This window comes from Fopius arisanus, unplaced genomic scaffold (assembly GCF_000806365.1).
Source record: "Fopius arisanus strain USDA-PBARC FA_bdor unplaced genomic scaffold, ASM80636v1 scaffold00107, whole genome shotgun sequence".
Classification (NCBI taxonomy): domain Eukaryota; kingdom Metazoa; phylum Arthropoda; class Insecta; order Hymenoptera; family Braconidae; genus Fopius; species Fopius arisanus.
Window position 1 is genome coordinate 347,647 of NW_011887846.1, and position 11,755 is coordinate 359,401.

The following is an 11,755-nucleotide window of genomic DNA, read 5'->3' on the forward strand; positions in this document are numbered from 1 at the left end:
ATTGAAGGTGTAAAAGAAACGGAAAGAAAAAACCAAAAAAAAAAAGAAAAGAAAAAAAGAAAAGAGGAAACAGCATTTTAGTCTTTTCGAATCCTCAGGGTGAAGTGACAATTTCGATTGAGTGAATTGAATTTGAGACGAATGATAATGATGTCGTGCATACGGTGGAAATGATTTAACAATCAGATGTTTTTTAATTGTTGAAAAAGGGAGTAGATTAGACAATAAATTTTTCATCTCAATTGATTATTCCCCTTTTGTCTTTTCTTTCTTTTTCTCTTTTTTTTTCTCTCCCCCTTATATCTCGTGGATGTTGAAAGAAAAATATGGAAAATGAAAAATTATTCTCATGGTCAACGTGGACTTGGGGCTGGTGGACTTGGTCGTGGATCAGGATCAGTAACTATGCTGTGTGGTAAACCAGGCAGACCAGCACTTGGTGGTGCACTTGCTGGTCCACCACTTCCACCACCACCAACTGCTGGACCACCACCACCAACTGTTGGCCCAGTACTGCCACCACCAGCCGATGAGTTTGGACCACTAGCACTACCACCACCACCACCACCAACAACTGTGTGTCCACCAGGTGGTGGTGGAGCTGAATCATGGGGTGTCGTTGAATGCGCCTGTTGCATTGGCAGAGCTCCCGCGTAGTATCCACCGTTTATAGCCTCTGGGTAGCTGCTGCTTGAATAAATAATCATCATGTATTCATCATGAACAATCAGCAGTTCAAAAAATATCACCAATCCAGAGATCAAACCTCTCAAAAATCTCCAACAACGTTGAACGTCGGATAATTTTATTTTTCCAATCTGTTGAATATCGATTGATCAAAAATTATTGGGTTTGGTGAAAAATACAAAGAGAACTTTTTTCTAGAAAATTTAATCAGCTACAAAAAAGTTCTTTACTGTTTCCCCCTAAGACCAATAGTGTCGTAGATTAATCGATAATTAAGATGAAAAAATGGTTAATTAATGAAAATTCAGATAATTTGATTTTTCCAATCTGTTGACTATGGATTGATCGAAAATTATTGGTTTTGGTGAAAAATACAAAGAGAACTTTTTTCTAGAAAATTTAATCAGCTACAAAAAAGTTCCTTACTGTTTCCTCCTAAAACCAATAGCGTCGTAGATTAATCGATAATTAAGATGAAAAAATCATTAATTAATGAAAATTCAGATAATTTGATTTTTTCAATCTGTTGAATATCAATTCATCAAAAACTATTGGTGTTAAGCGAAAATACCAATACCATACCAATAATTTCTGAGATTAATCAACAGATAAATAAAATGAAAAAATGGTTAATTAAGAGATGAACTTTAATTAAATCATTTCACTACTTCGCCTCTATGTTAATGAATAATATAACAATTGAAAGATCAATAAATAATAGGCAATTGATTATGTAATATGATAATGAATAATAAATTTTTTCAGGTTTGTCGAGTTTTTTTTTCTTTTCTGAATGACGTGAATTATAAAAAGATGTCTCACCCAGTGGACGAGTGGAAATACTCTTTATTAACGCAGTTCCTCAAGCAATCAGGAATACGGCCGACAATAGCTCGTCGTATCTCAGTCGCAGCCATTTCCCGTAATTCCGAGCAACTTGCATCGCTGTAGAATGCAGCGTGCGGTGTGCACAGTAGATTTGGTGCATCCTTTAGTGGACCTGAGCATGAAAAAAAGAAAAAAAAAATCGAGATTATCTGATTCCAGGGGTTTACAATAGAGCATTAACGATTGATAATGCTGGATGAATTATTTCCACAAGACATCAGTCAGTCTGAGGAGAGGGTGAGGCCTAGATAAGACTCACATTGGGCATTTGACTGACCCTGAAAGACATTGTATGGCTCGTTCTCATGGACATCGAGGGCTGCTGCACGAATTCTTCCCTGTTTCAGTGCAGCTGCCAGTGCATCGTCGTCCACGAGGCCACCTCGTGCTGTGTTTACTAGAAATGCTCCAGGTCTCATCTAGAATAACAATAATAATTTACACGTTTAATTTTAAAAGAGCCAAACGAATCCACTATATTTGTCATATTTTTTATCTCGAAAACTAACGGTTGAAGAGAAAAATTGTGGGTAACTTTTTTGTAGATAATTTAATTCTGAACAAAAAAGATCTACTCATATTTTCTCTTAAAACCAGTAGTTTCCAAGTTTCGACGTCATTTTAATGAAAACTAAAATGGAAAAGTCTCTAAATTCATAATTTTATGGAAATAAATTAATAAAAATCAAGTAATGAGGGGAAAACAATGATGAAAATTTCATCAGCAAGTGGTTAAAGACGAATTGATTAATTGGGAGTGATTATTGACAATTAAGGAGTACCTGTTTGATGGTGAATTCATTAATTAAGTGATGATTATGCTCATTGAGGGTACAGTGGAGTGATACACAGTCAGACTGATAGAGCAAATCCTGTAGCGTGTAGACTCTCGTGAGACCGAGTGATTTTTCAATGCCATCGGGTAGATAAGGATCGTAGAACATGACGATGAAGCCAAATGCTTTGGCACGAAGTGCAACTGCCGATCCAATTCTACCAAGACCAACGATACCAAGTGTATCACCTCGTATCCTGGCGCAACCCTGGGCTGCCTCTCTCACCTGCTCAGGCCCAGTGAATTTTTTACCCTCTCGTACCATATTTGCAAGCCAGTACGTACGACGATAAAGATTGAGAATGAGACACAGCGTTGTGTCAGCAACTTCCTCAACACCATAACCAGGTACATTGCATACAGCAATGCCAAGCTCACCAGCAGCTTTAACGTCAATGTTGTCAACCCCCGAGCCAATTCTCACGATAATTCTTAGTGTTTTGAACTTTTCAAGGTCCTCTTTTGTTAGAATAATAGTGTGCCACATCAGTGCTCCAACAGCCTCATTTAGTACCTGATTAAATCAAAAATTCATTATTTAGAATTCATTTACTTGTTTTTCATGTTTCAGAAAAAATAAGAGTTAAACAATTCTATCATTGGGATTTTAAAAAATCTAAAATCTTGATTTATATCATTTATTTTCTTGGATTTCTATTGGATGGATCATGGATTTCTATTTACTATTCCATTTTTAATAAACAATTAATCTTAATAGATATTTCTCGTTTCTAAAATCATTTAGATGTTTTATAACACAAACAATTATCTAATAAAGACTCCAATTACTTTATTAATTTCAATTAGCAAACTGTTAAGATGAGTGAAATTTTACTTTATCTAAATATTAATTTATCTGAAAGACTATTGATTCCAGGAAAAAATGGGATAGGACATTTTACGTGGGGAATTTATTGTGCTTCAAAAAAGTCCTCTACCATTTTCACCTGCACCGACAGATGCTCAAGATAAACGACAAACACAAGAGTGTCGAATTGATCCCATGAAATTTTCCAATTTCCTCACCTTTTCATGGATTTCCGATGTGGATTGGGCGTCACAAAACGCAACAGTAGCAACGTCCTTAAGAATTGGCATCTCAATGGAACAATCACGTCCATCAAGAAGTGCAACAAGCGGTCGAGTTTGGATGGGCCCATTGGCAATAGGGCCCCTCATGGTATCCATTCGCGGGCGTTTCGTCAGCATCTTACGTTTGTCCATCGGTCAGACAGCCCCCCTATTTTGTAATCTCACACCTCTTTTCAAAAAAAAAAAAAAAACAAACCAAAAACCAATCCCCAATCCACTGAACCCCAGGCAATAGCTCCAAACTTTTTTTTCAATATTTATAAACAAAAAATGGGAAATAAAAAATATTAAACTCCCACCTAGAATTCGGTTTACACTTCTAAACAGTCCACGTAACCAAAACAAAACAAAAAAAAATACCACTGTGTCGTTTAAATCTGTCTTAAACCCTCGTATTGGGAAAAAAAACCCTATGATTATCTTATCGCACTTTATTGATGCTTCGTCACACTGATTGTTTCTTCACTACGGCGGTTTCATACGTATTCGAGGGTGAATCGTCGAATCTCCAAAACATCACGAAGTCGTGGTGTGCCGACAGTCCTGAAACATAAATTAATTTCATGTACTCAATAAATCTGTTGTGAACTAGACAACAGGTAAAACGTGTTGAGTTTTTCGTACATATCTCCGAAACCAGAGGAGATACAGTTATTTATAACAGAACCTTTTTTGCAGGGCTCATTTAGGACTACAAAAAAGGTTCACATATCAATTTCGATAGCAGTGATGGATACCGAGATATTCGGGAAAAACTAATCGACTGAGAGAATTCACTTGGCACATTTGAACGTTCGGCGCCGAATTATTTGGGATATATCTCCAAAACCAACACAGATACCGATTTTTTTGTAATGACTATTTTTGTAGGCCTCATTCAGATTCACAAAAAACTTTCCAACAAAAATTCCATTATTTCCCTCAATTCCCGCGATATTTGAAAAAAAAGCAGAAAACACCTTAGAAACACAAATCACTGATCACCATCAATTTAAATTCTTCATTAAACTCAAAAACTCCCCCTAACCCCCCTAAACTCATCAAAATTGCCCTGAAAACCCCCAAGAAAACCACCCAAAGCGATTCCCTCCACCCACTCTCACCAATTTCAAAAATATCTCCAAAACCGCCGTATATCGGAGATTTTCCACAAAAACCAAAAGCCTCCCTCCAAAAACTTTCCCCCAAAGCCTCAATTATTCCCAAAAAAAAACTCCACAGCCAACTGAAGAGCAACACAAATCACTAATTAACGTTAACCCCAAATGTACAAATGGAAAACCTCCAGAGAGTCGTTGAAAAACCCTTGAAAAATGGAAGAATTACCGGTAGAATGTTGAGAAAAATCTGAAAAATAATGACAAAATGGATAAAATCGAGGTAAAAGTGGTGTGATAGTGTGGAATTTTGGTGGTGCGTACAACATTAAGTTGATACCGTTTTCTTTTGAGGTTACCTGGAAGCGCGCCGGCTTGGCACGACATGAAAATCCAAATTGCCAAGTGGCAAATTGATAAAATCACTGCACACCCACACCCTGACCACCCCAGACCTCTGATTAATATCAAATAAGAGGTGTAAAATGGTTATAAAGGTTTAATGTACCGGTAAGATGTCACAAAGCACCCTTTGCGTATCCAAAATGATTCTCTCCGTCTTCGGCTGGGGCTGATGTTTTTGGATTAATGCGTACGTCAGGTCCTGGCGTTGGTCAGAGGTGGATGTATCATGGGGTGGGGATTACAAGTTGTTTCTAACGTTTGGGATGATGTTTTTAGCTGTCTCATGTATCAAATGCGTTACAGACACTACGATTTATTAACTAATCGAAGGGGAAGGGGGCAATGCTTCGCGCTCGATATTTGGAGACAAACCGTCTTCCTGGAGCATCAATCAGCGACTTTTTTTTTCATTTTCTTTCTATTCCCGGCGTTCAGACAGAATATCTTGCCATCTGATGGAGATAGCGCGATTTTTCAAGAGGACTTTTTTGGAGGGATTTTTGAGAGCTTGAAAAAAGGTTCTGGTGAAAGTTTTCGTAGGTTGAGGGCATTCGCTGATATTCGGGGAGAAACGTTTGAATAATCTCTACTTGAGGTTCCGTACTGATTTAATCATAATCATTGATTAATTATTGGGAATATCTTGTCAACTGTTGGAGATAGCGCTATTTTTCAAAAGGACTTTTTTGAAGGGATTTTTGAGAGCTTGAAAAAAGGTTCTGGTGAAAATTTTCGTAGGCTGAGGACATTCGCTGATATTCGGGGAGAAACGTTTGAATAATTTCTACTTGAGGTTCCGTACTAATTTAGTCATAATCATTGATTAATTATTAGGAATATCTTGTCAACTGTTGGAGATAGCGCTATTTTTCAAAGGGACTTTTTTGAAGGGATTTTTGAAAGCTTGAAAAAAGGTTCTGGTGAAAATTTTCGTAGGTTGAGGGCATTCGCGGATATTCGGGGAGAAACGTTTGAATAATCTCTACTTGAGGTTCCGTACTGATTTAGTCATAATCATTGATTAATTATTGGGAATATCTTGTCAACTGTTGGAGATAGCGCTATTTGTCAAAAGGACTTTTTTGGAGGGATTTTTAATAGCTTGAAAAAAGGTTCTGGTGAATATTTTTGGAGGATGAGCAGATTCGCTGATATTCGAGAAGACGTTTGAAGGATTTTTTTTATCTTTCGTATTGATTTACTGACTTAGCCATCACCATTAATTAATTACTGAAATTTTTTTTAGAAAGAAGTCAATCAATGTGAAAAATCATTTCTAATAAACTAATTTTTTACTAATAAACAGCAATTGTATGACTTTAAAATGAATACTTCCACTTTATCTCTAGAAACTCCCCTAATAAAAACAGTCTCAAATATTTTTATCAAAGAATTTTCGCTACTTCATCTCCAGGAATATCTGCGAAACCCAAATATATCCAAAAATTTCTCTCAGACCCATTTCCAGAACTCAAGCCGCTGCCCAAAAATCCGCACCTTTAAAATTTCAAGATTTTCATAAAAAAATGGTCAACAATAAAAATCGATTAGAATTAATCCCTCCAAACAAACTACTTCATTTTATCGCAGCTAAAATGATTCAAATAAATAAATAGCCTCTTTCCTGTAGGCTCCTAGGGTTTTTTTTTTAAAAAAACAATTCTTCTGGAGATCTAGATGAAAAAATTACTGGAGCACAAAGATGAAGGGCTCATCCTGATCTTGTGGAAAATGCTGGGATGTCCTCTTTTGACTCGTGGCGCCATCATCCCAGCATCTCCAATAAAACATCTTCCGCTTTATGATCAGGCGAGTTGTCTCGGATTTTTCTCGTAAACGGAAATGAGGAGAATGGGGTGGAGGAGGGGGAGGAGGGGGAGGAAGGGGTGGAAGGGAATGAGGGGAATGAGGGGAGTGAGGGAGTGAGGGAGTGAGGAGAACGATAATCACTCGGTGATTGAATAAATTTTTGATGAATGAGAAATTTATTGGTTGTATGTTATATTTTCTTGAGGACATCACGAGTGGTTTAACACATGTAATCGGAAATATAGCCTGCGGTTGCTATAAAATGTGATCGGTGCTTGGCTCAGCGAAAGTTACCGAGAAGGTTTGAGAATGAGGTAGGGGTTCTCGATACTAACGCAGAGTGTGCAAACCCAAGCACTTTGACTCCCGGGCACATGTTGTGCCAACTCAGGCAAAATTCAGGGCTCAGGGATTATATTATCAGGGCAAATATATGATGTGCCCTTCAGAATCCCTGACACTCTGTGTGATTGAGTTTGCGGGACTGACTAGTGTGTCAATACCATGAATATCAATATTTGTGGGGCCCATTTTTCGGTGATTGTTTTTTTCATACAAATTTAGGATTTTGGGTACTGTTTTTTTAAAAAGGAAAGTCAACAAAAAATTCAAGTGGTCATTTTTTGGGAATTTTACTGGTCATTTTTTCCAATTTGACAGATCATCCAATTTGACAGATAGAATATTATTTTGTTGATTGAAAAGTTTTGATTTTTAATTTTGTCTCATGGTGCAATTCTATTGGCCGAAATTTGGATGGGAAAATAATCCCCCGAATAGCGGGAGTTTCAAAATTAATTGGGTATTTCTTTCAAGGTTCCCAAACAAATGCAATTGTTAAATTTTTCAGAAAAATGTCTCCACCAAAAAAAAGTCGAGTCCTTCATTTGTCTAGATAGAACCTATCGGGAAACAACCGATAATTTCGGATTTATTTCGATTAATTTTTCAACATTCCAAACAGAAAATAGAAAATATTTCAAAAGCTTAAAATTTTCAAAATTTAGAAATCAAAATAAAAACTTAAAAATTATAAATGTAAAAATATTCAGAGTCAGAGAAGTTTTTTTTTCCGTCTCACATAATAAAAATACCAATCTCTTTGGGCACAGGCATTAGCCAATCAAACCAAAAACAAAATATTATTACCAAAAAAATTATTATCATGAAAAAATTTCCTGAACTAGAGAATCACAAAAGTGACCATTTCTTTATAATAAATCAATTTCTTATTATTAATCTTTTTCATGTACCTGTTTGTTAATGTAAATATTTAATATAAATCTAAATACCACCTGTAAAAATTAAACAAAAACACAGTTAAAAAAAAAAGAATTGAAAAATGTGGAATATTTTACAAATTTAGTACAAATTTTCGTCTTTAAATTAGAATTAGTTTTGAAAATATTTTTCCAATGTTCCTATTGTTTTTTTTTTTTTATAAGGAACTGAGTTTTGGGTGGATCGGGAGTTTGGAGTTTCGTCGGTGTGAAATAATTATTGAGAGTCTCGATCAAATGTGAATGGTAATTTATTCGCGGGATCGAGTCACGTGTTGTCAATTCTACAAACACTTTATCTCTTGTTAATTGTACTGACTTTAATTAATTACTATTATTTATTATTAATTAGCTGATTGAATTATGAAACAATGAAGGGATTTTCTTTTTCTGAAATTTCTGTCGCAGAACTATTACACGTTGATGTACACGGAGAGAAAAATACCGGAAAAATTACGGAACTTTCACTTATTCGTGGGGTGACCTTGCTTTTTTGGGAAAAAGTACTGGAGGTACAGTAAAATTGTCCTGAAAAATTTCTTCGTAAAAATTCCTGCTCGCTACGGAAATTTTTACGGAACGTACAGTATTTTTCCCCGAAAACCAAGGTCACCCCACGAATACCTGAAGGTCCGTAATTTTTCCGGTATTTTTCTTTCTGTGTACTGAGTGCGTCTAATCGATTGTTCTATATCGAATAATCAAATAAATTTTGTACTGAACGTACTGTACGATTTAGTTTGATACTTCACATTGATTTTCAGTGATTTTACTAGAGCTGACCGTTAACCCGGAAAATACCGATGATTTCCGAAATTGGCAGAGCAGATCGACCTTGAAAAATTGGGTTACGTTTCAAACGAATATTTTTTGTAGGAAAGATGAATTATTCAATTCAGGATGTCAATACCGCGGAATCTAGAGGAGATACATAAATTTTGTATAGAACCTTTTTTGTAGAGCGTATTCAGCTCTAGAAGAAAGGTTCTGAGAGAAATTTTGATATCTCGAATAGGTTCGGAGATATCCCTCGATTTCGCCAGTCGGAAACAAGTAGTTACTTTTTATTTTTCCACAATTTAATTCTAGTTGAGGAAAATATTTGAAAGATTGAAAAATTAGCGAAAGGAGAAATATTAAAATATTGAAATCTGAAAATATGGTTTAATTCCTGGAAGTCAACTTTTTTTAATTAATTAATTGTTGGAAACGCAACCGAAGAACAACCCATCCTCTGAGTGGAGGACGAGTTAACGCTCTTGAAAAAAAAAAGGTAGCGACTACTTAAAGTTTGCCGAAACTTTGAGTTGGAGGAAAGTTAACTGAGTTAAGTTTCCCTCTCTCTCTCCAGTAAAACGAAACTTCGCTACTTGCCGGAGTTCAACGTTTCTCTCATCCTCACCCAGCGTAACTCATTACAGTAGCAATAATTTCCTCCTCACGGTTGAATAAAATAATCGAGATGAAATCCGCAAGTGACACGTGGCGGAAGGGTCGGTGTTTATGGAATGTTTCAGGCTCAATAGACAATTAAGGTTGTTGTCGCGTAGAATTTTTTTTCGACAGTTTTCGTTAACAATTTTATGGTGAATAGTTTGAAAAATTAGCAACAAAATGAGCCTTTTCCGTTTGCAATTGACGGTTTTGAACTTGAGATATAAATTTTTGAAATTCGAGTGATTTAACACGTGTTTAAATGGAGTTTTGCCGATTAGAATTTTTTAGAAATCGACGGCTCGACAGTTTCAGAAATAAAAAAAAACGTGGAATATACATCGTAGGAGGAAGTACAGAAAAAAAAATCAAATCGATTGACCGTTTGGTTTACGGAATATAATTATCGGAAATTCATAAATTTATATAATTGAAAATAGTTAATATGGAAAATATATAGTTATGCTTTAGCTATCCATGCACAATGCAATCAATCAAGTGAGACTATATACCGCTAAAAGATTGTGTTCTAAACTGGCCCGTTTTACAACGGATAAACTTTTTACAGAGACTGTCGCGCGACAACCACCTTAAGCGATCATGAGAGAAAACTTTTAGGAGTGAAAATTTGAGGAGCGAGTCATATTCAAAATTTTTGGATTCAAGATATTCGATATATTGTGGAAGCTTGAGAGCTGGGGATATTTGGAATGGTTCAACTCAAAATATCGAAGATGTTGAAGAAATTCAAATGTTGGGAATGTTATACATTCAAAATTCAAAATGGAAACATTGAAAATATTTCAAAATTCAAAAGCTTAAAATATTCAAAATTTAGGAATTCAAAATAAAAAGTTTGAAATTATAAATGTAAAAATATTCAGAGTCAAAGGAGGGGGAATTTTCCTAATTTTAAAAACTGGAAATATTCAAAATTTGAAAATACTTGAAAAATTGTATTTTTACTGATTTTTTTAAGTTTGAAGATGAGTGGCAAAACTGAAAGAAAAATCATTATTACGAGAGTATTTTTACTAGAGAATTACAGGCGATGAAAAACTCAAAAACGGCTAGTCCCCAAAATATTAAAAATTTTGAAAGTGCTCAAAAGACGATATTTTTATTGTTGAATGGAACAACTGAATACAAAATTCAAATTCAAATTCGTTCGAAGGGCTGTTTTACCAGAGAATTTAGAAAATAAAAAAAATTCACAATTAAAAAAATATTCAAAATGCTCAAAAAATCGGCTTTTTATTATAATTCCTCCTGAAAATTTCTCAGTTAAGTAAGAAAATTAAACAAAAAAAATTGAATGCTATAGGTTTTCCATCAAAGGAAACGGAAAATTGTAAAAATTAAAACTTAAAAAATATTCAAACCGCTCATAGCCCAGTATTATTATTATTATTATTATTTCCCCTGAAAATTTTTCAGTTGAACAAAAAATTAACATAACAATTCTTGTTTAAAAGTTTTTTCAGCACGTCAGCACGGAAAGTTCTTTGTTACCTGATAAGCGGGGGAAAGTGAGTACTTTTCGCCCTTGGGATCAACTTTCCACCCTAGGGCGAACAGTATTCACTTTCCTTTCACTTTTCAAACAGCAAAACACGAAGTTTCCGTTGCAGGCAATTTGAAAAATAGCATGTGCACCTCGAGCGGGAAAACACTGACTTTCCGCCCTTGATGCATAATCTCACATTTCATCAAAGGTTATAGAATCTACACAATAAACAATTAAAGACAAAAAAACGAGATATCAAAATATTATAAATACTCAAAAAATATTCTCATTGTTATTCCCTTTAAAAAGTCCTCAGTCAAACAGAAGAATGGACTTAAAATTTTCACTTGAAGCTTTTTCATCAAAGGATGTAAACAATTAAAAAAAAACCGAGATGTAAAAATCTAAAAACAGAAAATGTTGTAAATAAGGGAAAAAATAATATTTTCATTGTGATTTGCCGTGAAAAGTGCTCAGTTGAATAGGAAAACTGAGTGAAGAATGCTCGTTACAAGGGCATTTTGTCAAGGGGAAAGTTTAGAGGGTTGGGGGTTTGGGGGGTGGTTTTCTCGCTTTGGAATGGCATCTTGACTCGGTAGTTGTTATATAGTTGAGTGGTGGCAAGCGATGGCCGGTGCCCGATCGATGTCCCGGCAACTTCCCACCCTCTCTCTCAGTTTTACCTCTACTTCGGCGCTCGCGGCGGCGTCCTCACCCCCCC

General features: G+C 35.5%; 1 protein-coding gene across 2 annotated transcripts in view; it reads right to left on the minus strand.

The window, feature by feature from the left end:
• Positions 1–273: 273 nt before the first annotated feature.
• The window catches only part of CtBP (C-terminal binding protein), a 17,212-nt gene continuing 5,730 nt past the window's right edge, over positions 274–11,755 (minus strand). Inside the window, exons 2-6 of one of the 2 annotated variants that reach the window (XM_011312803.1) lie at positions 3,437–4,045; positions 2,358–2,924; positions 1,835–1,994; positions 1,510–1,687; positions 274–687 (exon numbers count right to left, since the gene is read on the minus strand). In XM_011312803.1, the coding sequence (XP_011311105.1) occupies positions 354–687; positions 1,510–1,687; positions 1,835–1,994; positions 2,358–2,924; positions 3,437–3,634 (1,437 nt within the window). In that variant the 5' untranslated portion in view covers positions 3,635–4,045 and the 3' untranslated portion in view covers positions 274–353. Of the gene's footprint in view, positions 691–1,509; positions 1,688–1,834; positions 1,995–2,357; positions 2,925–3,436; positions 4,046–11,755 lie in introns of both variants that reach the window. The other variant, XM_011312802.1, reaches the window with a different exon arrangement.